Source organism: Aquarana catesbeiana, linkage group LG05 (assembly GCF_042186555.1).
Source record: "Aquarana catesbeiana isolate 2022-GZ linkage group LG05, ASM4218655v1, whole genome shotgun sequence".
Classification (NCBI taxonomy): Eukaryota; Metazoa; Chordata; class Amphibia; order Anura; family Ranidae; genus Aquarana; species Aquarana catesbeiana.
Window position 1 is genome coordinate 227,834,431 of NC_133328.1, and position 26,644 is coordinate 227,861,074.

The window sequence follows — 26,644 nt, forward strand, 5'->3', positions numbered from 1 at the left end:
AGGGATGGTTAAAGTATAACTAAAGGCTAAACCCTTTTTTTCCCGTTTTCGATGGAGAGGGGTTAGAACCCCTGTCATTTTTTTTATTGCTGTCTGCGCCCCCGTTAGGGAGATTCCCTCTCTTTTTGTCCTGTTTAGCATTATCATTGAAAGTAAAAGATCACAAAATTTGGGTTGTCCCCAGAAAAGTAAGAGAAGGGAAATCTTCCAATGAGGAGGACACTAGTTCTGGTGAGCTGGGAGTACCCAAGAAATTCCCATAATTTGTAGGGATTGCTTCCCGCTTCCTGTTTGGTTATGGGACAGGAAGTGAAGGGAAATCTCCCCAATCGGACGTACAGTAGATGGGGGGGTGGGGGATTTGCCTGAGGTCATAACCCTCCCTTACTCTATCCAAAATGGGGAAATAAAGTTTGTATTGGAAACACTAAATAGGTAGGGTATGGGGATTAAAATATTTTCAGGGCAGTGTCAGAGATTATGTTAAATGAACAGCGGCCTGTTCTTTAAATATTGTTCATGTATGACTAGAATTATGTTATTTAGTCCTTGTACATATGTGCTTCAGGTTGTATAAAAGCAAGGTCTAGGGCAAACTGTTGCAGAGCATTTGATTGTAGCAAGGTTTAAATGACTTAATTAAAGCCTTTACCATCACCAAACGGGAGCTGAAGTGCGCTTTAAAAGGCATTAAGAACGCTTCTCAATTACATTTGATTAAAGTTTTGCAAATACTCTGTCACAGCTTGCTTTACATATTTAGGGTGGAATATGTAACATGTTCCAGCAACTGCAGCCATTCCCATTCTCTCCTCTTCCCAATGACAGCAGGCGGGTGTAACAAGCCCCTTTGCTCGCTCGGTTCTAATCTCCCGACACTCCTCTGCAGCTATTGAATCAGACTGCAGATCGCAACATCTGATTGCTAGGTCATCCAATGCTCCGGGATTAGAACTACAGCTCTGTGCCGTTCTAGTCCAATTGTGATAGCTCAGAACAAACACCAGGCAGGCTGTATGTAAGTTCAACCAGGAATATCTTTTATTGCAACATACAGGCTTTTATACACTCAAAGTGGAGGTGCAGACCTCCTGCTCATATTACTCTAACAATACAGCTGTAACCTAATTAACATGAGCTAATTAACTAATCCCTTTAGACAGCCTAGATGACTCAGACATGACCGTTAGGCCAGACTGGCCATCTTGTAGTTCAGAAAATCCAATCAACATTATCACAATCAACATAGACTCTTTTTCACACAATAGCAGAGTTAATTAACGCAAATAACAATGGGGATCTAATGACTCTTAGATCCCATAGTAGACTTATTTACAATACACATTTTAGCAGACAATAGACAGACAGGTGTTGGAATTTACATCAGCATCTCCTAACAGTATCTGTCCCAGCATTATGAATCAGCCACTATTCCAATATGGCAAATCCAGGGTCCCCAGAGTCTGTGTGTACTGGGGGACCAGGACCTGAATCCACAGTAATACCACCTCAAGGGTCCCCAGGCATACAGCTCACAAAGAGCACCGTTCCCCCAAATGCAAGGGCCCCCGATCGATCAGCAAGAGGCTAGCATACAGTCCCCTCCAAAAGTCTCTTTCCCGGCTAGGTCTGTCACAGCGGGCATCTTCCCTGGGCAGCTTCTGTCACTCTTTGAAACTAATGTGGCCGTTTGGGGCTCTGCCCACGCGGCCACGTCATTCAATCACAGTTCTCTGTGAATGGGAAACTACAAGTCCTGACAGCCTTTGCGGCTCTCAGCTTGTAGTGCTCAATTAACTACCACTGTGTTGTTGAGCACTGGGGTAGTTCATTGATTCTTCCTGTCAGTTTATCGGCTTGTCCGTATGAAGTATGAGCAAGCAGATACACTGAAAGGTCTGCAGGAGTCCTGCATGGTATTAGTGATCTGCTGATCGCTGGTGCAGTGCTTTATAGCAGTGGTATCCAGCCCTTTGCTTGCCTTTATCCAGCCCTTGAGGCATTATTTCTGCCACTGACCCCAACAATGGGGCATGTTTCCGGCCACTGTCACCAACATTGGGGCACCTTTCTTCCCATTTACACCAGCTATTTCTCCACCTTATACCAAAGATCGGCATTGTTTACTTCCACTGGGCACAGTCTGCCCCCTAAAGTCTGAAGGACAGTAAAATGGCCCTTTCTTTATAAAGTTTGGAAACCACTGCTTTACAGGCTCCTGCAACAAAAATAATGCTTTTTTTTTTTTTTTTTCCTGCAAAAAAAGTGCATTTATTTATTTATTTTTTTGTAAATATGTGAACTTATCATTTTAAGTACACAAATAATAATTGTAGGTAATTCTTGGATTTGTGTTGTTTACTTGCAACCCACTTTTTCTTGTCACATACTGATTGGCTCAGTAAAAAGGTTTTACATGCTGATCGCAGCCAGCTCATGGACCAATGCCCACATCACAGCCAATACAAGTGCTTGAATTGTAGCCAGTACAATTACCAGTACCCTGATTGCGGCCTGAATCACATGCAGAGTGGATGGAGGAAACTGTTATTTTTTTTTTTTTCGGGTTGAGCGAAAAGAGAAACTAACCATTTATAGCCAGCTTAACCGCTTCAGCCCCGGAAGATTTCAACCCCTTCCTGACCAGAGAGTTTTTTGCGATTCGGCACTGCATCGCTTTAACTGACAATTGCGCAGTTGTGCGACGTGGCTCCCTAACAAAATTGACCTCCTTTTTTTCCCACAAATAGAGCTTTCTTTTGGTGGTATTTGATCGCCTCTGCGATTTTTATTTTTTGCGCTATAAACAAAATAAGAGCGACAATTTTGAAAAAAACGCAATATTTATTACATTTTGCTATAATAAATATCCCTCAAAAATATATAAAAAAAAAAATTTTTTTCCTCGGTTTAGGCCGATCGTATTCTTCTACATATTTTTGGTAAAAAAAAAAATTGCAATAAGCGTTTATTGATTGGTTAGCGCAAAAGTTATAGCGTTTACTAAATAGGGGATAGTTTTATGGCATTTTTATTAATAATTTTTTTTTACTAGTAATGGCGGCGATCAGCGATTTTTTTTTTTTTTTTTTTTTTATTGTGACCGCTACGTTATGGCGGACATGTTGGACATTTTTGACACATTTTTGGGACCATTGTCATTTATACAGCGATCAGTGCGATTAAAAATGCACTGATTACTTTGTAAATGACACTGGCAGTGAAGGGGTTAACCACTAGGGGGCGGGGAGGGGTTAAGTGTGTCCTAGGGGAGTGATTCTAACTGTAGGGGGGATGGGCTGTGTGTGTGTGTGACGTCACTGATCTCTGCTCCGATGACAGGGAGCAGAGATCAGTGACACTGTCACTAGGCAGAACGGGGAGATGCTGTTTACATCAGCATCTCCCCGTTCGTCCTCTCCGTGAGGCAATCGCAGGTATCCCCGTGGCGATAGAGTCCACGGGACCCGCGACCCGACTCATGGAGCTCCCGGCCGGCGCGCACGCAATGGCACGGCGGGGAATTCAAATGGACGTACCTGTAAGTCCATTTGCCCAGCCGTGCCGATGTACATCGGCGTGCGCCGGTCAGGAACCGGTTAAGGTGCACATGGAAGGGCTTTTGCACAGCACAAACAAAAAAAAGCGTTTTCCCCAGCACACTTACCAGCTAGCCAGCAAAAAACTAAAATCAATTATACTGCTAACAATTTTCAGTAAAAAGGACTAAGCTCTGTTTACCCGCAAATTGTTACACAGTGTAATTTTTTATTTTATTTTTTGCAGACTAATGCCCTGTACACACGGTCGGACTTTCCGACGGAAGATGTGCGATCGGAGCTTGTTGTTGGAAATTCCGACCGTGTGTAGGCTCCATCGGACTTTCCAACACACAAAGTTTGAGAGCTGAATCTAAAATTTTCCGACCACAAAATCCGTTCGCGTAAATTCCGATCGTGTGTAGACATTTCTGACGCACAAAGTGCCACGCAAGCTCAGAATCGAGCAGAAAATCCACACTGGCTTTTGAACTTTAATTTTTTAGGCTCGTCGTACGTGTTGTATGTCACCGCGTCCTTGACGTTCGGAATTTCCGACCAACTTTGTGTGACTGTGTGTATGCAAGACACGTTTGAGCCAACATCCGTCGCAAAAATCCGATGGATTTTGTTGTTGGAATGTGCGATCATGTGTACAGGGCATAACTGGTGTGTTGAAAAAACTTTTGTTTTGTTTGTTAGGCAAACCCCTCAAAAAAGTAGTTTATACTGGAATATTGGAAATGGCCTGCAAGCAGTTGGAAAACACTAAGGCTCGATTCACACAGGGGCAACACGACTTCAGCGCGACTTTGTACCGCGGCTTCAGCGCGACTTCAGCAAATTACAAGGCGACTTGAAGTCGCCTCCATGACAGGCGACTTCGGCTGTGGCCAATCACAGGGTAATCAGCTCTCTGGGAGGGGGGGAGGGAGGGGTTTTCCCTGCAAAGTCGCTTGACTTTACAGAGAGATCCGACTTGGAGGCGACTTCCATTGATTTCTATGGTACAGGTCGCCTACCAAGTCGGATCAAAGTAGTACAGGGAGTACGCTCTGAAGTCGGAGCGACTTCAGTAGTGTCTATTAAGATGCTAGCGTTCACTCCCATTGAATCTATTTCTGGGGCAACTTGGGGCGACTTGAGGGCGTACAAGTCGGATCCCAAGTCGCCCCAGTGTGAACCGACCCTAAAAGGCACTTGGCTCCCAGGCTGGTTTACGATTTTTTTAGTGAACAGGATTTTTTCCCCTCTTTCTCTCGCCTCCTAGATGTAGGCGCAGTACTATGGCATTGGGCAACTATGTCAAAGTCAAATTATTGTTGATTCTTATTGAAACAGCTTCTCTAAAGCTTGGGTTTAGTATTTGAGTTTGCATACATGAACCTTCAGTAGCCTGGCATGACTTTCAATCAAGCTAGGTGCCTGCGGATGGTATAAAACAGTCACACTCCAGAATATATTTACCCCACTGTTCCAGTGAAGCGTGAGCTGTTATTACCTGTCTGGGACAGCCATTAGCCAAAAATGTGATTCTGGAACTCATGGCGCATTTGGGGCTTAATCTATGTGTTTGCAGTGATAAGCAAAAGACCTGAATAGATGTTTATTTCAGTACAATAATACCTCATTCCATTGTTTTCCCAGGGCAGGGCAGGACATGTGCCCAACTTTTACAGAGTGATACAAACATGCATCTATACACATACTATACACACAGACGCATGCCACCTACCCTTTCCTAGTAAATGAGCATTGACAATAGTCTTTATGGCAGCAATTCTCAACCTTTTTTCAGTTTCGACACCTTTTAAAACTATGCACAAGCTCAAGGCACCTCCAGGCTAAAATGTAAAAAATATGAATTTTACTTATCAATGGGGAACCTGAACCTGGGATGTTTCACACTACTGCCTTGATGGAATTAACTTCACTTCAGAAGCCCCCTTCACATCAGAGGTCCTCCCATCACTCCAGACATCCCAACCTGCTCATTTCAGGGAGGTCGCTCTCCGTGCCTACAACACTCCCCCATTCATAAGATACTATAATAAAAGAATACTTTAAAGATAATTAATAATATAATGCCATAATAAAATAATACTTTAAAAGATAATGTTGTGTCACACTCACCATCAGTGCAGCCTCACTGTAGCCATCAGTGTAGCCATCAATGCAGCCTCACTGTGCCCATCTCAGACATTCCAAAATGCAAAAACTAATTTCAGGGAGGTGGCAAGCTTATTTCAGGGAGGTTTCCCCATTCATAATAAAATACTATAATAAAATAATACTTTAAAGATAATGAATAATATAATGCTATAATAAAATAATACTTTAAAAAGATAATGTGTCACACTCGCCAACAATGCAGCCTCACTGTGCCCTCGGTGCAGCCTCACTGTGCCCTCGGTGCAGCCTCGCCCATAATGCAGCCTCACTGTGCCCATCTGTATCCTCAGTGCCCATCTGCAGCCTCGCCAGTACCTTGATTACACACAGCGGGTGTCTCCCGCTGTGTCATGCAGCTGCAGTCTTAGCTGTTCGGCGGCTGTCCACTGTAACAAAGCCCCGCTTCCTCATCCATGATAGATGGTCAAATAAACACTGATACAATGCTGGGAAATTTAATCAGAGCTCTGTCTATCATGGATGAGGAGGCGGGGCTTTGTTACAGTGGACGGCCACCGAACAGTTAAGACTGCAGCTGCATGACACAGCAGGAGACATCTGCTGTTTGTAATTACTCTAGGATGAGTGGCAGTGCAGTCTCAGCTGGGAGAACGTGCCGCACTCGGGGGTGTCCGTGAGCCTGCCGTCAAATGCGGGAGTATCCTGCGAGTCGCGGGAGACTTGAGGTGTCTGTCACTCCTCCGGTCAGAATCCTCTCATCACATTAGAGGCCCCCCTTCAGAGTATTTGCATCATATAGCCCCCCCATACAAGGCCCTCCCACGGCCCCAAATTCTGGGCAAACTGGGTCCTGTGCTGGCAAATTGCACCCCAGTTAAGAAAGACTGCTTTATGCAATAGATATATACTAAATGGATGGCTGGTCTTAGCAGTTGTTTTCTCACCTGACCGATTACTAAAAAAAAAAGGTACAAGTGATGGCAGTTTGTTATCTGGAACCCAATAGGGTGCACCCTGTCAGTCAGGAACTAACCTACCTATAGTTAATGGCTCAGACAAGCAGATGTTATGTCTGTTTTATACTATGGACTTTCTTTAAAAAGCCCTCCTGTAATGACAGTTTGTTGCCCTGCTGTTTGAGTGTCCCTTTTTTGTACATGGTTTACCATTGCCATTACTAGCTGAGCCTCACCCCTACTCTTAGGTTGCAGAATTCAAATGAAATTTATGGTCTGTGTATGTATGTCTGCTGGTGTGTATGCAAATATTTATGCTGATGCCACAAGGCGCTTTCACACTGTCGTGCTACGGTTTGCCCGCTGCGCAGTGCTCCAGGATTTTTGTGCGGATTACCTGCCCTTCTCCATAGACTTCTTTGAGATCACGCATTAAAAATACCCAATCCGAAAACGCACCAAAAATGCTCAATCTAATAGAAGTAGCCTGCATGAAAGCCGCAGGTTCACTGAGCTGCACCCGCGCTGCGGCCAAACCATAGCACGGCATCGTGAAAGTTCCCTAAAAAAAACTGTAGCATCAGCATAAATCATTTATGCACGAAAACCGCGGATACCCTGCGCTGAAGTGTGAAAGCGCCCTTCATGCATTTATACATGTGCACCATCTGCTGTTTAGTAACACTGGATAATGTTGGATTGTTTCCAGATACAGATAAAGGTCCCTGGTCCCTATTGTTAAATTGCAAATAGAAACTTGGGAGGGAGCCTAGGCTGCCTCATAAGAGATGGGATTTTTAATAATGGACCATTTTATCTGTATAATAAGGCAAGCACAAACTCAAAAATTGATAAAATTGTTACATTTTATTGGTTACAAAATAGTAAAATCATGAGCTACAAAGAATATATTAGAGATACTTGATACTAAATATCGCTGTTACGCGAGATACTGGAGAGATGCTAGAGTATGCGGTAAGCCAACATGTTTCGCAGTCTCCTGCTTCTTCAAGGGCGTCGCATGCATCTGTCGATATCTCTAAATTACATAAATTCATATTAGGAGCCATAGTTTCTATAATCCACAATCCAGGTACATTTAGTTTGGCTGATCAAAGTGCTTACCCAATCGTAATTACCAATGCCTAAAGTAGGGCGTGCATAGCCAGACTCACACCAAAGGCCCAACCTGTTGTCAGCCAATCGCGATCATTACCCCAGGGCAGTCAGAGCCTGAAGGGGTTGGATACTGGGATGTCGGATCACGTAGTGACCAACCTATTAAATAGGTATGTCCTGTGTAAAAAGATCATTTTAACTACTTTTACGATAGAGGAGAGGAGTTTTTTTGTTTATCGTTATTCATAGTCCTAATATAATAGGTTACTCTAACTTTTACTCTCTATACATATTAAATGATACTCATATAGGTTGTATTCATAACCATATTATCACATCCTATATGCCAGTAAGAAATATCCATCTAGGTGGATCAGGTTACCTTAAATTTACAATAATGTAGTTGGTCTAAAAAAGGTGGATCAGTATATAAATCTGTATTGCTGTAGAATCCAAAGTGTCAGCTAATATAACTGATTCGATAACTGATATGACTGATTCGTGCGCGGGAAGGGAGGAAGGGAGATCCTTGTTGTTATGAATACAACCTATATGAGTATCATTTAATATGTATAGAGAGTAAAAGTTAGAGTAACCTATTATATTAGGACTATGAATAACGATAAACAAAAAACTCCTCTCCTCTATCATAAAAGTAGTTAAAATGATCTTTTTACACAGGACATACCTATCTAATAGGTTGGTCACTACGTGATCCGACATCCCACTATCCAACCCCTTCAGGCTCTGACTGCCCTGGGGTAATGATCGTGATCGGCTGACAACAGGTTGGGCCTTTGGTGTGAGTCTGGCTATGCACGCCCTACTTTAGGCATTGGTAATTACGATTGGGTAAGCACTTTGATCAGCCAAACTAAATGTACCTGGATTGTGGATTATAGAAACTATGGCTCCTAATATGAATTTATGTAATTTAGAGATATCGACAGATGCAAGTGACGCCCTTGAAGAAGCAGGAGACTGCGAAACATGTTGGCTTACCGCATACTCTAGCATCTCTCCAGTATCTCGCGTAACAGCGATTTTTAGTATCAAGTATCTCTAATGTGTTCTTTGTAGCTCATGATTTTACTATTTTGTAACCAATAAAATGTAACAATTTTATCAATTTTTGAGTTTGTGCTTGCCTTATTATACATATAAAATGGTCCATTATTAAAAATCCCATCTCTTATGAGGCAGCCTAGGCTCCCTCCCAAGTTTCTATTTGCTGTTTAGTAACACTGTTTTTGTCGCTGCTGTTTGTCATTACTTCATATACATATGTGCCATCCACTGCATAGAGGCGCATTGTAACATTTGTTCCATTAGTGCTGATAACTGTTGCTACTTCCTATATATAATACCAGCTGACTCCCAAGGTTACATAAATCTTGTAATATAAGCGCTTTCATCCTTGCTGCGAGATGGTAATGTATAGTGGACCAGGCAAATGTTATCACATTTTAAGTTTTTGTTAGCTCTAACCGATAGTAAAGTTAGTGCCAGATGATTCTTGTACCTGAAAAGCATGTGGTTTGATTTAATTCAGTTTTTTTAAAAAAACTAAAGGGGTTGTAAACCCTCTGTTATTAAAAAAAAAAAGTAAAAATCATGTCATACTTGCCTTCATTATGCAGTTTGTTTTGCACAGAGTGGCCCCGATCCCCGACTTCTAGGGGGAACCCTGGCAGCGCTGGTAGCTCCTCCCTGCATCGAGTGCCCACATTGGAGAAGGCTCTTCTAAAGTGGACACCCGTGTGGGCACGTTCCCGTGTCCTGCTTCTGTGTACATTTACACAGAATGCAGAACTCGGGCCTGTGTCATTGGATTTGATTGACAGCAGCGGGTGCCAATGGCTGCGCTGATATCAATTAAGAGCCAAGACAACGGCAGAGAGGTAGATCGCGTCTCCCTCAAGGGAACGAATGGACTATGGTGAGTAAAACGGAGGGTGCTGGTCAGTGCCGACTTCTGGGGTACCCCTGGCAGCGTTGGTAGCTCCTCCCCTACATCAAGTGCCCACATTGGAGAAGGCTTTCCTAAAGTGGACATCCGTGTGGGCGCGTTCCCGAGTCCTGCTTCTGTGTACATTCACACAGAATGCAGGACTCGGCCCCGCCCCTTGGCCCACATCATTGGATTTGATTGACAGCAGCGGGTGCCAATGGCTGCGCTGCTATCAATTAAGAGCCAAGACAACGGGCAGAGAGGTAGAACGTGTCTCCCTCAAGGGAACGAATGGGCTCAGGTGAGTAAAACGGGGGGTGCTGGTCAGTGCCAGAAGTTTTTTCACCTTAATGCATATATGATGCATTAAGGTGAAAAAACACAAGGGTTTACAACTCCTTTAAAACGGAGCTCCACCCAAAAGGGGAAGCTCCGCTTGTTCGCACTCTCCACCCCCCACTGGCACATTTGGCATTTTTTTTGGGGGGGGAGCAGGTACCTGGTTTTTGTGCCCACTCCCACTTCCTGGTAAGATCACCGCTCCGTGAGCTGCTTCATGTCTGGCCCCATCCCCCTTCCCCCTGTTGCCTTCTGGGACCTATAGGTGTCCCAGAAAACGACGGGACCATTCAAAAAGCGCAGCGCAACCCGCATGCGTAGTAGGAAACCGGCTGTGAAGTCCAAAGGCTCCACAGCCCGTTTTTCCTTACCTGCAGCGCCTGCACACGAAGCCAATGGACGAATCGGCTTGGGGTGCCGACATCGCGGGAGCCCTGAACAGGTAAGTGTCTTGATATGAAAAGTCAGCAGCTACAGATTTTGTAGCTGCTGACTTAATTTTTACAATTATTTTTTTTTACAAGACTGGAACTCCGCTTTAATAAATTCTAGACTTGGCACCATTATCTAAGTCTCTGTGATGCTGGCAAAGTAAGGGGTTATTCAAGTAATGCATATCGGAACACAGAGGTGTGGACAGAGAAACTGGCTTTTCACGTAATACACATCGGGATACAGTGTTGCTGACATGTATCGGTTCTCTTGCAGAGCTGCATCTGCTCTTTTAATCCTTGCACTATTTTGATTAAACTTTATTCCTTGACATGACTAGTATTTTCTTCATATTACTTACTGGAGGATTACAATTGATGCCATGATATCTGTATTTTCTGTGGCTGATTTAGATCTCTAAGGCTTGTCTGTTCTTCCCCTTTGTTTCAGCCGGGAAATAGTTTTAAGGATTACAATCTCTTGGCCACGGTTTTTCTATGTGTTATTACATTTTGATGATCTTGTTTAATCCACTATATTTGTAAGTTTCATAAAACTCCCAATATTCCATTTCCAAATGACTATTTTTTTTTCATTCTGCAGATAATACTATGCAGAGACCTGACTCCAACTCTGTTCACCTGAGTGAATGGCAAAATAATTTGTTTACTCTGAACTCTGGCACCTGTTCCCCAGGACAGAAGGCAGATGTGTATCGAGCACATATTTCACAGATTCAGTATGCATGGGCAAACTCTGAGATCTCTGAAGAATCGGCTATCCACCTGTTCAAGAAGTATGCTGAAAGGTATGCCGCCATCATTGACTCTGATAAGGAGGGGACTGGCCTAAATAACTATGCAGATAGTGTAATGGCTTTGGCTAGATGTCCTCGGAATGACAGTAACAAGTGGCAGTCCTCACTGACTCCCAGCAATGTTTTAAAATTAAAAAGTGTGCAGGACATGTTTAATACAGCAAAGGCATATCAGGAATCTCTGCTGATTTCATCAGAGACAGTTTTCAAGAAGGTCAGCACTTCTGGTAATTCAGCGGTTACAAATCATGTCCTCAGCAATTTAGAGCCAAAAGAAGCTAAACATCCCTTGCTGAATTATAAGATTCCACAAGTAAGCTCACACTTTGTTCAGAATGCAAAAGCTGCTACACTAGTGAATGCCAGTGAGGGTCCATCTACTAGTCTTGTACAACCTGCTGTACACAGCACTAAAACTCTTTTGACTAAACCCCAATTTGGGAACAGTAATGCAAGAGATTCTACAATATCGGATAGCTCTGCTGGACAAAGTACATTTTTTTGTACTTCGGCAAATTCAGCAAAGAGGAAAAAAGTTCTTTCATCCGGGTATGAAAATGTGGAGACAGAAAGTAGTCCAGGTCGGAAACAGCCAGTAAGTACACATGCATCAGATGAAATCGGATTTAAAACGGCAAAAGAACAGTTGTGGGTTGAACAGCAGAAAAAGTATAACAGTCAGGCTCAGCGGCCTGCAGGACCTGGAATATATGGCACTGGTAAAAAGTCACTTGGTGCTGTCCGCTCCCGTGGACTACATGGAAAGTTTGTGCCTCCAGTTGCTAGGCAAGATGAAGGTGACGATAACTCTATGGCACAGAAAAAATCTTATGGCGCTGGTGGCAATGAGACCAGTGTACCGTCTGATGAACGTTTAAAAAACATTGAGCCAAAGATGATTGAACTAATCATGAGTGAGATTATGGATCATGGGCCTCCACTAAATTGGGATGACATTGCAGGTTTGGATTTTGCCAAAACGACTATAAAAGAAATTGTAGTTTGGCCAATGCTAAGACCAGATATATTCACTGGTCTTCGAGGACCTCCAAAAGGCATTCTACTATTTGGGCCTCCTGGAACAGGAAAAACTCTGATAGGCAAGTGTATAGCTTGTCAGTCTGGTGCCACATTTTTTAGCATTAGTGCATCATCCCTGACTTCCAAATGGGTGGGTGAAGGCGAAAAGATGGTCCGTGCGCTTTTTACTGTGGCACGGTGTCACCAGCCAGCTGTGATTTTTATAGATGAAATAGATTCTCTTTTATCTCAGCGTGGTGAAAGTGAGCATGAATCTTCACGGAGGATTAAGACCGAATTCTTGGTGCAGCTAGATGGTGCCACAACTTCCTCAGAAGACCGTATCCTTGTAGTTGGTGCAACTAATAGGCCCCAAGAAATAGATGAAGCTGCCAGAAGACGACTTGTTAAGAGGCTCTATATACCACTTCCGGAGGCATCAGCCAGAAAACAAATCGTGGTTAGCCTAATGTCTCGGGAGCATTGCAACCTCACGGAACAAGAAGTAGAATCAATAATCATACAGGCAGATGGCTTTTCTGGTGCGGATATGACTCAGCTGTGTCGTGAAGCTGCACTTGGTCCTATTCGCAGCATTCAAGCGATGGACATTGCCACTATTACTGCTGAACAAGTCAGACCCATTTCTTATACTGATTTCCAAAATGCTTTCCAAGTTGTGAAGCCCAGCGTTTCTACAAAAGATCTGGAATTATATGAAAATTGGAACAAAACGTTTGGCTGTGGAAGATAGTGTTTTGAGGATAAAAAGTGTTTAAAAAAAATCGCTACCCATATTTTGTCAAGTGCAACGGTTTGCAGCTGTAAATAAAAATAATATAATTTTTTTGCTATTGTATACTGTAAAGTTTACCACTGTTTGATAAAAAAAACTGGTTTTGCAGACTAAATATATGGTTTGAAGCTGATGTAAACATAAGTTATGGCGTGTAAAGTCTTTAAGAATGTATTAAATATTTAATTGTTTATGTCAGATATTGTGTTTTCATTAAAATTGGAGACTTGAGTATGTGTGTGTGTTTGATTAAAAAAAAAAAAAAAAAAAAAAAAAAAGTTTATTGAGCATAATAGTCAGTACATGTTTTAGAATGTTAAAGTACAATATACAGCATACACTGGAATCAGATGTATTAACTTTTACACTGAAAGTCTTGACAAGTCATTACAAGCCATTATCAGGGTGTAAATCTTAATTGGGTTAATAAGAATTTGGTCATAAGTAAAGGTAAGTGCCATTATACCAACAGACATATATATGTTGTGTATTCCTAGTCTGTGCATGTAGAGGCTGCGTTGATCCATCTATCCCATATTTTGTGGTATTTGGCTGGGCAACCACGGTGGGTATACAAGATTTTTTTGTATGGTAGGGTGAGGTTCACTGCCCTCTTCCACTGCTGCACGGTGGGGGGGTTGGGCCGAAGCCACAGTTGGGCAATCTGGCTATGAAGAGGGTCTCCTGCATAAATATTGATAGATATTTCTCCTCCTCCGAGACTGCAAGCAGGCCAAGTAAACATTGGCGAGGGCACAGCGTCAGAGGAGAGCCCATTTGATCATGGAGAAATTTGACTATTTGCAGCCAGTAATTCTGAATGGTTGGACAAGGCCATATTAAGTGATAGAAGGTACTGGGAGTGTTGCCGCAGCGAGGACAAGCTGGAGTGGCGTCCGGCCTGTACTTGAAGATGCGTGCAGGGGTGAGATAAGATCTGTGAAGAATGTATAAGTGGGTGAGGCGATCTGATAATTTCGGGGATACTCTTGTGCCAGTCGCGAGTATGTCCCCCCACTGGTCATCATCAAAGGGCCCGATATCAGCCTCCCATTTAACCCTTAGGTTTTGTGTGTGGTTGGTGGCAGCAGGTAGGAGGAGGAGACTATATAGGGTGGAGATCAGCTTTTTCGGGTCGTCACCTAAGAGTAGATCTGTGGCTGTCACCACTTCTAAAGTGGGAATAGAGTTGTTAAATTGAGACTGAAGGGCATGGCGAATCTGGAGGTACCGAAAAAACATATGGTTAGGAAGGGCGAATTCATCCTTTAGAGCCTGAAAGGACCTGACCCCCCCTCCCGCTATGACCTGATAGAGGAATATAATTTTGTAGATGATCCATAGTTTAAAGTCTGGGATAGTCAATAGTTCAGGGAGCTGAGGATTGTCCCATAATGGAGTATGAGCGTGAACGGGAGGAGCTCCGATTATAGTAAGTGTGCGATGCCAGATTCTGCTATGGTGCTGTAGCAGTCGGTTCCCACCCGCAGAACTAGAATTACCCCTATGTTTGCAAAAAAGTATCTGGAAGGGATGGGCCACTACGTCAGAGGCGTGTGTGCATGCCAGTATAGTGTAACGGGGTCTGTCATGCTTATTGAAATGGTAAAAATGGGACAGCTGTGAAGCTAAATAATAAAGTGCGAGGTCAGGGGTGGCCGTGCCCCCCAGGTGGGTGGGGCATTTAAGGGTCTGCCATGATAACTTATGTCTGGATGTGCCCCATATAAACGTATTTAGTATGGACTCGAGGGACCTGAATATACGAACTGGGACATACAATGGGGCGTGCCAGAATAGGTATAGCAGCTTGGGAAGAAGAATCATCTTCACCAAGCTATTACGACCCATCACTCCCAGAGGAAGTCTGGACCAAATTTGCGTCTTGTTTTTAAGATACGCAAACATTGGTTCAATATTTAAGTGTATATAGTCGGTTAGGGACCGTGAACATTGTATGCCTAGGTATTTAAGCTGGCTAGTTCTAACCAGTGGGAGGGATACCTGAGTATGCGTTGGAACAGAAACATCTACGGGGAGTATTTGAGACTTAGACCAATTAATTTGTAGCCCTGCGAAGGTCCCATGTTGCTGGATAAGCTGTAGAGCTGTGGCAAACGAGGGACCAGCGTCTGATAAATAGAGTAGCATGTCATCAGCGTATAAACTAAGCACCTTAGTCAGCTGCCCCCGGCGGAGGCCCTTGATGCCAGGGTGCGCTCTGATGGCTATGGCCAGTGGCTCGACAGCTAGGGCATACAACATGGGAGATATTGGGCAGCCCTGACATGTTCCCCTTGACAGCGAGAATGGGGTGGACAATTTGCTGTTGACCTGGATCCGAGCAGTGGGAGCCTGGTAAAGGAGTTGGAGCCATTTAATGAACCTGGGGCCAAAGCCAAATCTATGGAGGCATTCCTAGAGGTAACTCCACTCCACAGAATCGAATGCCTTGGCGGCGTCCAAACTGACCACCACTCTGGACCCAGTCTCATCGTGTGTAGCTTGTAGATTTGTAAATAGCCTTCTCAGGTTGAACGCTGTGTTCTTATTGGGCATAAAGCCTGTTTGGTCAGGGTGTATGAGGCTGAGGATGACCTTGTTGAGTCTCATGGCAAGAATTTTAGCGAGAATTTTCACAGCCAATTGGAGGAGAGAAATGGGGCGGTAGGGGTAGGACTCGGGTTGGAGGGGGTCTTTGCCAGGTTTGGGAATGAGGACGATCAATGCCTCGCTCATGGTGCGCGGGAGTGTGCCGGACGTGTGTATGTGTGAATATAAAGCCTCCAGTCTGGGAATGAGGACCTCCTGGAATTGAGAATAGAACTCCAGAGGGAGGCCGTCCGAGCCTGGAGCCTTCGACGACAGGAGGTTCGCCATCGCCACTTTGATGCACTCCTCAGTTATAGGTGCCTCCAATAGTTCTACCTGAGTGGTTGAGAGGGAGGGGAAGTCTATACTATCTAGGAGAAGGTGTAGCTCGTCCAGGGGCTGGCTGGCCCTAGAAGTGTAGAGGTCAGCGTAGAATCTTCTAAATTCGTGGGCTACTTGTTCAGGGTCCATGAGCATGGTACCATCATGTGAGCGGAGCTGAACTACCACTGGAGGTGTATGGTCCAAGTGAGCCATGTAAGCCAAGAGTTTCCCCGCCCGCTCTTCATGCTCAAAGATCCTTTCTTTTCTAAAAAAGATTCCCTTTGCTTTCTCGAAGTGTAAGTTATCAGTGAGCCTAGATTGCAAGCGTAGTTGGGCAGAGTTGGAGGGTGTTGGGTTCGACAGGAAAGCCTGTTCGAGGTAGCCCAAGTGCTCCTCGGCCTGTAACAGAACATTGTTAGAGGAGGCTTTGTGCCTGTTGATGTGTGTAGATAGAATCAGGCGGGCATGGGCCTTGAAGGCCTCCCACACCACTCCGGGCGGGGCCGACCCCTGGTTAGTCTGGAAATAGAGAGACCACTCGCGCTGTATAATCTCAATGTCAGTGAGAGTTGCGAGCCAGAATGGATTCAGCCTCCACAGGCGGAACGGTGCGGAGGACGGTAGCCTCAGAGTGATCCAGTAGGGTGAATGGTCTGAGAGAACTCTCACACCAAATCCTGCTGCTAGGAGGCTCGGAATGAGAGTGGGGGTGAGTATAATCATGTCTATGCGGGACATTGCATTTTGTGCGGGTGTAAAGCAGGAGTATGCGGATGTGTTGGGATATTTAAGTCTCCAGGTGTCGGATAAGACACACTCCGAGAGGAATCTACCAAACCTAGTAAGAGTTGGTCTGTTCTGTGGCGTATCTGATGGGTGGAGCCTGTCTAGGAGGGGGTCAATCACCATATTAAAATCCCCCATCCAGATCGCTGGTGTCGTGGGATGCTCAGACATAAAAGCTAGCCCCTCTCTGAGGGCAGTAAATTGAAAGGGTGGGGGTACATAGAAAGCCAGCAAAAGGGTTTCAAGACCCCCCACAGTTACATGTAAGAACAGGAACCTCCCCTGCTGGTCCGATTTTAAATCATGCAGTTGGAAATTAACCGTTTTGGCTATGAGGATAGCTATACCTCTGGAGTTGTTGGTGAATGGAGCCTGGTAAGTCCAGCCCACACATGGCTTTTTAAGGGCCATTTGAAGTTGCCCTGTTATATGGGTCTCCACTAGTACAGATATGCCCGCGCGCATGCACTTCTCTAACATTCCATGTCACTATTTTTAAAGAGGCCATCAGATAGTTGAGTGGAATGTGGTGACTAATCGGACCAGCAGGAGAAGACCCACCACCCCAATCACCACAGCCAGTCCCGCATAGGGTATCATTATAAAACAATAAACAACTCCCACTGCACCGATCTTGGCTGGGAGGTTCCGCAAACTGGCCGACCAGAGCCGCAGAGTGGGTCCTGCCAATCTGCAGGAAGCCCCGCATTTGAGTAAGACAATGGATACAGACATAAACAGACTAGCTGTGGGTTGTATGGCATGAAATGTCAGACATTGCTCGTGTGCTAAGAAATCAATAACGTTAACAAATAAAACAACAGAAAAAAAACAGAAACTATGCCAACTCTGGACCAGCGTGGCTTATCAAACTTGTGGCAACCCTCCGCATCCGTGGGGGCTGCCGCTGGCCAGGGAAACATTTCTTTGTGCAGTTGCAGTGGGGCACCCAGATTAGGTAATAAGATAAGCAGGGAGTTTAGAAGCAGGGGTATGATTGGAGCAGGTGCCACCTCGCATACTGCTGAGGGCGAACAAGAGTTAACTGAAAAACATGGCGGTGCTAAACAAATCAGCATCCGAACGTCTGAGGGGGGTGCTTCCAATTACTTGAGCCCGGCTGGGCATGCAGTTCAGCATAGGGGGCTAAATGATGTGGTGGAGTGACAGAAATGGATGGCTTTAAACCGGGTATATGTGATGGGTGAGGAGAGAAGGTAGTCAAACAGTATAGGTATCCTCCGGATCAGCAGGGGGTTTGGGTTTAATATGGGGGAGGAAGGGTGGACAGGGTAACTCACTGTTAGCATGATGTAAGTCTCCGGGGTGGAAGGTTCCTGCATATCGCGGGACAGAGGAGCGACGGTTTAGTGTTCGGTTCATGGTGTCATCAAAGCGGACGCGGTTCAGCCCTCCAGCCAGGAGATGACCGCCGAGGGATCCTCGAAGAAGTGAGCTTTGCCGTCCCGGACCACACGAAGGTGCGCTGGAAACAGCATGGCGTATGCTAGGTGACGGTTACGCAGCTGACGCTTGGCCTCTGAGAATTGTGCCCTCTTTTTCTGCACCTCGGCGGAGAAGTCGGGATAAACAGCTACATGTGCATCTCCAAATGGGATGTTGCCCTTTTCCCGGGTAAGGCGTAGGATGGTGTCCCTGTCTTGAAAGTTTAACAATTTCGCAATGAAGGTTCGCAGAGGGGCTCCAGGAGCAGGTGGCCGCGCCGCCAGCCGGTGCGCGCGCTCCACCACGAAGGTGGAGGAGAAGGCCTCCCTGCCGAAGTTAGTTATCAGGAGATTCTCTAGGAACGTCGGGGGGTTGGAGCCCTCCGCTTTCTCTGGAAGTCCCACAAAGCGAAGGTTGCAGCGGCGCAGTCTATTCTCCATTTCGTCCTGTTTACTAAGGACTATATTCAGCTGATATTGTAACCTCTCCACATTAATCTGTAGTGGCGGGATTTCGTCCTCTGCCTGGCCAATCCTGCGCTCCGTCTCGGACACTCTCCCTTAGCTTGTGGATGTCTTGCCTGATAAGTGAGATATCCACCTTGACCTCTTCTATCTTGGAGGTGAAAGTCGTTTGGCAAACTGAAACTGCCTCCAAGATCCGAGCAGTGTCTCCGGATGTCGGGGCCTCTTCCCCTGATGTCGAGGGAGCGCCATCTTCAGTTACCGACTCCCGCTCCTCGTGGCGGTATTTGTCAAGCTTCCCGAGCATCCCGGTGTTGCGCTTAGGTGGCGACATGGTCGCGGGAGGCGACTGGGTGGTTTGTGATACTTGGTGCCAAGTTTAGGGGTGATTTAGCCCCGCAGGATGGGTTTTCAGGATGTTTGTAGCCGGAGCTCTCACACCGCACTCCTCACTCCATGAAGCTTCAGGCCACGCCCTTGAGTATGTTTTATAAATGCATGAGTTGAACTTAATTTCACTAGACATAATCGTAATATTTTTGGAGATAACTCCATCAGTTGAACAGCCAGGTGGTGCTGTTGCAGAGTTTTCATTGCGGAAATGCAGACGCTGAGACAGCGTGGTGTGAGAGGGAGTGTGGAAACTGCGGACCAAACCGACCCCCCCCCCTCGACCGAGAGAAGCGGTGGGTGACCCGGAGAGCGGCGGCAGGTGCGTCGGGGGAACGTCGGGGGGTTGGAGCCCTCCGCTTTCTCTGGAAGTCCCACAAAGCGAAGGTTGCAGCGGCGCAGTCTATTCTCCATTTCGTCCTGTTTACTAAGGACTATATTCAGCTGATATTGTAACCTCTCCACATTAATCTGTAGTGGCGGGATTTCGTCCTCTGCCTGGCCAATCCTGCGCTCCGTCTCGGACACTCTCCCTTAGCTTGTGGATGTCTTGCCGGATAAGTGAGATATCCACCTTGACCTCTTCTATCTTGGAGGTGAAAGTCGTTTGGCAAACTGAAACTGCCTCCAAGATCCGAGCAGTGTCTCCGGATGTCGGGGCCTCTTCCCCTGATGTCGAGGGAGCGCCATCTTCAGTTACCGACTCCCGCTCCTCGTGGCGGTATTTGTCAAGCTTCCCAAGCATCCCGGTGTTGCGCTTAGGTGGCGACATGGTCGCGGGAGGCGACTGGGTGGTTTGTGATACTTGGTGCCAAGTTTAGGGGTGATTTAGCCCCGCAGGATGGGTTTTCAGGATGTTTGTAGCCGGAGCTCTCACACCGCACTCCTCACTCCATGAAGCTTCAGGCCACGCCCTTGAGTATGTTTTATAAATGCATGAGTTGAACTTAATTTCACTAGACATAATCGTAATATTTTTGGAGATAACTCCATCAGTTGAACAGCCAGGTAGTGCTGTTGCAGAGTTTTCATTGCGGAAATGCAGATGCTGAGACAGCGTGGTGTGAGAGGGAGTGTGGAAACTGCGGACCAAACCGACCCCCCCCCCCCTCGACCGAGAGAAGCGGTGGGTGACCCGGAGAGCGGCGGCAGGTGCGGGGCATCGGGACCATCATGGTGGAGCAGGAGTGACTGGGGACAGTAGTACCGACCCACAGACGCAGACAGAGGAGGCGGCTGTGAAACCAGCTGGACCAGGAGGTGGAGGGTTGACCGGGAGAGGCGGTGGGTAAGTGTAACCGCAGACCGGAGGTGGGGTGTGACAGACCGACCAGGAAAGCGGCGAGACTAAAGGAACTGACCAGCCCTGCAAGTGTCAGGTTACAGGTGTGGCTGAGCAGAGCAACACAGAGACACAACTAATAGTAAAGTAAAGACTGTGTGTACTGTAGGTGCCTGTGTATTGTGAGTACCCGTGTGCTGTCAGTACCTGGTTATTGTTGGTGTCAGGAAGCTAGTTGTCAGTTTATTGGACAGAGTATAATTCCCAATCCCCAATAAATTAGTGGGTATGATGCCCGGTGAGTGTGGAGATGCGATTCTGTGCACATTTTGCAGCATGTATGCATTCCTTGCTCATCCGATCGAGGGCGACTACTGCTGTGCAAAATGTAAGCACATGGTTTCCCTGGAAGCCCAGGTCCTGAATCTAGGGAAGCAACTGGCAACACTGAGAAGTCTCTCCATACTAAAGGAGAGTTGGGATTGTACCCGACAGGTGCCGACAGGGGCTAGCACAGAGGCGAGTGGAGACAAAGAGGTGCAGGCACCAGAACAGAGTAGATGGGTGACATTCAGGAAGGGTAGAGGGGAAAGAGTCGGGAAGGCCGGTCCTGGGCTGGAACATTCCAATAAGTACGCCCTGTTGCGTACTATTGGGGAAACCAGTCAAGGACCAGCATTGCTGGAGCAGAATAACGCGTCTACATGCCAGGGGACAAACTCCTCCAGTGAGGGCGGGAGTAAAGCCAAGGGAAAGGAAAGACAGATTCTGGTGTTAGCCCTCTCTGTCCTAACAATTGTGTCCCCTGTCTGTCATGAAGACCTTAAGCACCGAACTGTATGTTGTTTACCGGGCGCTCGGGTTCGGAACATTACTTTTGGATAGATTATTGGGAGGGGCTGGGGAGGACCCAGCTGTCATGGTACACGTTGGCACCAAGGACAAGTCAGAGGAATATGGAGTATGCTGAAATATGAGTTTAGGGACTTAGGAGCTAAATTGAGGAAAAGGACCTCCACGGTAATATTCTCAGAAATACTATTGGTACCTCAAGCCACACTAGACAGGCAGCGGGAGATTAGGGAACTCAACAAGTGGCTGAGGAGCTGGTGTAGAAAGGAGGGGTTTGGGTTCCTGGAGATCTGGGCTGACTTTTAAGTCGGTTACCGTTTTTTTAGCAGGGACAGACTGCACCTAAATGGGGAGGGTGTAGCTCGGCTGGAAGAGAAGATGGCCAAAAAGTTAGAGGGGCTTTTAAACTAGGTGACGGGGAGGAGGTTCCAGATGTAGAGACAGCCAGTGTAGTACAAGGTTTAGCAGGTAATATTGGGGGCATAAGCGGTAGGGAGACTAAAAAACCCAAGGTAAGTAACTTGACAAATCCAAATTGCAGCCTCATAACCAGCAAGGAGATAGTATGCGACCGGACAAAACTACGATGCGTGTACACTAATGCTAGAAGTCTGGCTGACAAGATGGGTGAAGCAAAGGAAATGCCGCTCCACAAGTTCTGCGGACAATAGTTCAGAAAAAACATCCACCCTTGATGAGTTTCAGGTTGATGAGTATCAGGTGCAGACTGTGCACAAGTCTGTATGAACAAGAAAATCACGGACTGCTGCACTCTGAAAAACGATCATCTTTATTCCATATTTAATCCATGATAAAAACAGCAAAAGTCATCCACTCAGACAGGAGATAGCAATAGCTAACTCGTTTCACATAGCTTAGCTATGAGTAAGTATCTTTGTATGTGAAACGCGTTAGCTATTGCTATCTCCTGTCTGAGTGGATGACTTTTGCTGTTTTTATCATGGATTAAATATGGAATAAAGATGATCGTTTTTCAGAGTGCAGCAGTCCGGGATTTTCTTGTTCATACTGACAAGATGGGTGAACTGGAGTTGCTGATGTACAAGGAGGATTTTGATTTTGTGGGAATCTCAGAGACTTGGTTTAACAACTCTCATTATTGGTTGGCAACCATCTTGGGGTTATTCCCTATATCACAGAGATAGGGAGGGTAAAAAAGGGGGAGGGTTATGCCTGTACAGCAAGAATGATGTGCAAGTGATTGTGAGGGACGACATCACCAATGGAGGAGGTGGAGTCCTTATGGATGGAGCTTCAAAGGGAGGAAACTAAGGGGAAAGTAATACTGGGCGTATGCTATAGGCCCCCTAATCAGAGGGAGGAGGGGGAGGTGGACTTCCTATCACAGATTGGAATGGCGGCAAGGATGGGAAGTGTCATTATAATGGGGGATTTTAACTATCCAGATATAGACTGGGCGGAAGGCACGCATTCGTCTTGTAATTTCATAAATATCTTGCAGGATAACTTCATAGGTCAGATGGTGAATGCACCAACAAGAAACAATGTGTTACTAGACCTACTAATTACGAACAATACAGATCTGATCGCAGATGTGGAAATAGAGTTCAACTTAGGAAACGACGACCACAGGTCAATTTAGTTTCGGTATAAATCACATAAATAAGCACAAGGGTAATACAAAGACACTGAATTTCAAAAGAGCCAACTTCCCTACGCTCTTTGCTAGATGATATTAAATGGGATAAAATCCTAAGAACAGAGGAGAAATGGGAGTGCTTTAAGAGCATACTAAATAAAGGTATCGGCCAGTGCATTCCAAGGGGAAATAAATTTAAAAGAGCCAATAAAAACCCTAGGTGGCTCAACTCAGATGTAAATATGCATATAAATCAATTTCATTCCAACTTTACAAAAAATGCAATCTGAAATGTAAGGGTGCAATCTGGGCGGCTAAGATAGAACACAAAAGGCACATAGCGGAGGAGAGTAAAAAAAAATCCCAAGAAATTCTTTAAGTATATAAATGGTAAGAAATGGAGGCCAGATCATATTGGCCCCATAAAGGATGATGAAGGGAATTTGGTTACAAAAGACGGAGAGATAGCAAAGGTTTTGAATATATTCTTCTCGGTCTTCACAAGGGAAACGGGGGGGATACAGTAACCAAGGCAGTAATGTTAATTTTCATAGCAAGTCTCAGGAAACACCCTCATGGCTAACACAGGATAGAATTAGAAATAGACTTGAAAAACTTAAATAAGTAACATAAATAAGTCACCGGGACCAGATGGCTTGCACCCGAGGGTCCTTAACCACTTCCCGCCCAGCCTATAGCAGAATGACGGCCGGGCGGTGGTTACTGGTCATCATATGACGTCCTGCAGGATAACGGCATCGCGGCGAATGGTGGTGTGGTTTGTCAGTCTGACACACCGCTACACCAATCTCGGTAAAAAGCCTCCCTCGGAGGCTCTTTACCACGTGATCAGCCGTGTCCAACCATGGCTGATCACAATGTAAACAGGAAGAGTCAGTGATCGGCTTTTCCTCACTCGCGTCTGACAGACACGAGTAGAGGAGAGCCAATCTGCGGCTCTCCTGATGGGGGAGGGGTCCCCCTCGGATGCCCCCACTGGACCGGGAGGCCGCCAGGACTACCAGGGAGGCAAATAACGTGGATGGCCAGGTACATCCCCCATGGCCATCCACATGTGCAAATTAATGCCAAATCTGTGCCAATCAGTGCCCACATATGGGCACTTACTGGCACCATTATGTAACAGAATAATTAAGTGATGTCCAGCAATGCCACCCATCAGTGTCTATTAGTGCCCATCCGTGCCACCTATCAGTGCCACCCATAAGTACCCATCAGTGCCACCTCATCAGTGCAGCCATATTAGTGCCCATCATTGAAGACGATAACATACTTATTTACAAAAAAAATTAACAGAAACAAAGAAACATTTTTTCAAAATTTTCGGTCTTTTTTAATTTGTTGCGCAAAAAATAAAAATCAGGTGATCAAATACCACCAAAAGAAATCTCTATTTGGGGGAACAAAATGCTAAAAAAATTGTTTGGGTACAGTGTAGCATTTCCACGCAATTGTCATTCAAATTGTGACAGCGCTGAAAGCTAAAAATTGGCTTGGGCAGGAAGGTGTCCAAGTGCCTGGTATTTAAGTGGTTAAGGAACTCAGTCAGGTGATAGCCAGACCATTGTTCCTGATTTTTGTGGACAGTTTTACTGACTGGAATGGTACCAGCTGATTGGAGAAAAGCCAACGTGGCACCAATATTTAACATGGGGCCAAGATATATATTCCGGGGAACTACAGACCAGTTGGTCTAACATCAATAGTCTGCAAGCTATTGGAGGGGATGATAAGGGACTATATACACAAGGTTTTAGTAATGAAAATGGTATTAGCAGTAATCAGCACGGATTCATGAAGAATCGTTTCTTGCCAGACCAGTCTATTAACCCTCTATGAAGAAAAGAGCTGCCAACTAGATAAAGGAAGGCCTGTGGATGTGGTGTGGATTTTGCAAAGGCATTCGATACAGTTCCCCACAAACGTTTACTGTACAAACTGAGGTCTGTATGCATGGACCATAGGGTGAGTACCTTGATTGAAAATTGGCTACAGGGGCGAGTCCAAAGGGTGTTGATAAATGGGGAGCACTCTGAATGGTCCAGTGTAAAAAGTGGGGTCCCCCAGGGTTCTCTCCTGGGACCAATCCTTTTTTATTTATTCATAAATGATCTGGAGGATGGGATAAACGGCTCAATCTCAGTATTTGCGGATGATACAAAGTTAAGCAGGGCAATAACATCTACGCAGGATGTGGAAAGTTTACAGGAAGACCTAAACAAATTAATGGGGTGGGCAACTACATGGCAAATGAGGTTTAAATGTTGAATCATGTAAAGTAATGCATTTGGGTGCCAAAAATGTGAATGCAATTTACGCGCTGGGGGTCCTAGTAGACGACGGGCTCAGCAATGGCTTGCAATGCCAATCTGCTGCAAGCAAAGCCAACAGATGTTGGCATGCATTAAAAAGGGGATTCACTCCAGAGAGAAAACGATAATTCTCCCACTCCTACAAGACTCTGGTCCGGCCGCACCTGGTGTATACAGTCCAGTTCTGGGCACCAGTCCTCGGGAGGGATGTGCTGGAACTGGAGAGTCCAGAGAAGGGCAATTATGCTAATTAAGGGACTGGAGGATCTCCGCTATGGGGAAAGACTACAAGCATTGAACTTATTCTCTCTGGAGAAGAGACGCTTGAGAGGGGATATGATATCAATGTACAATTACCGTACTGGTGACCCTAGCATAGGAAACAAACTTTTTAGTGAAAGGGAATTTAAAAAGACTTGCGGACATTCACTAAAATTAAAGAAGCGATTTAACCTTAAACTGGATAGAGGGTTCTTTACTGTCAGAGTGGTAAGGATGTGGAATTCTCTTCCACAAGCAGTGGTTTCAGTGGGGGCATCGATAATTTCAAAAAACTATTAGGCACCTGAAGGACCACAACATACAGGGATTTACAATGTAATACTGACATAAAAGCAACACACAGGTTGGACATGATGGACTTGTGTCTTTTCTTAATTGTACATCACAGGACACAGAGCCATTGTAATTACTACATGGGTTATAGGGCACCTGCAGGTGATGGACACTGGCACACCCAAGACAGGAATTCCCCCTCCCTATATAACCCCTCCCATTACAGGGAGTACCTCAGTTTTTTCGCCAGTGTCTAAGGTGTTGGTCACGGTAAAGAGGTTCTAAAGAAAGCTCCGCTAGGATCCTCACTGGGTCAAGGAGCTATGCACCAGATCTATTCAAAAGAATGGCACCCGGGCCTCGTGAAAGAAGACACAAGGTTTTGCCTGTAACGCTTCCTTCTCCCTGGAGCGCTGGACCCTGGGATCCAGTACTTTGGTCTTTCTTCCGAATACCTAAAAGTTTTTCTGGCAGAGTGCTATCCGAGTCCAGGAAAGAGGACCCCGTAAGTGGGGTCCCAGTCCCTGAAAGTCTATCATGACTTGGCCCGCCGTGATGGGTGAAGATTGGGTCTGTCTGGTCTTCAGCAGTATCCTGCGGTGAAGATAAGGTAAGTGAAGACAATCCTAAGGGAAACGTAAGTAAATGGTGTCATGCCTATATTTCACCACTAGAGGGTGTGAAAGTCCAAAGCACTTGCCTGATATGCTTACCTTGCCTCTCAGTGTAGGTGCTCAATACAGCTGCAGCTCTGGTCATAGTCAGCTGTCCCCCTCCGCTCTCTAAGCCATCACGGGAATTAGGAAGGGGATCGGCCAGGCAATTCCCCTAAATGGATCCTCTTCCTCCTGTACCGCTCCCCGCCAGCTCAGAGGCGCGCACACTCGTATCTTAAAT

The 26,644-nt window shown here is 45.7% G+C and overlaps 1 protein-coding gene across 3 annotated transcripts in view; it reads left to right on the forward strand.

Annotated features, from left to right (window-relative positions):
* Positions 1–13,333, forward strand: part of FIGNL1 (fidgetin like 1) — a 37,016-nt gene extending 23,683 nt beyond the window's left edge. For all 3 annotated transcript variants that reach the window (XM_073630604.1, XM_073630605.1, XM_073630606.1), the window contains one exon: positions 11,073–13,333. In XM_073630604.1, the coding sequence (XP_073486705.1) occupies positions 11,073–13,060 (1,988 nt within the window). In that variant the 3' untranslated portion in view covers positions 13,061–13,333. The remainder of the gene's footprint in view (positions 1–11,072) is intronic.
* Positions 13,334–26,644: the final 13,311 nt, after the last annotated feature.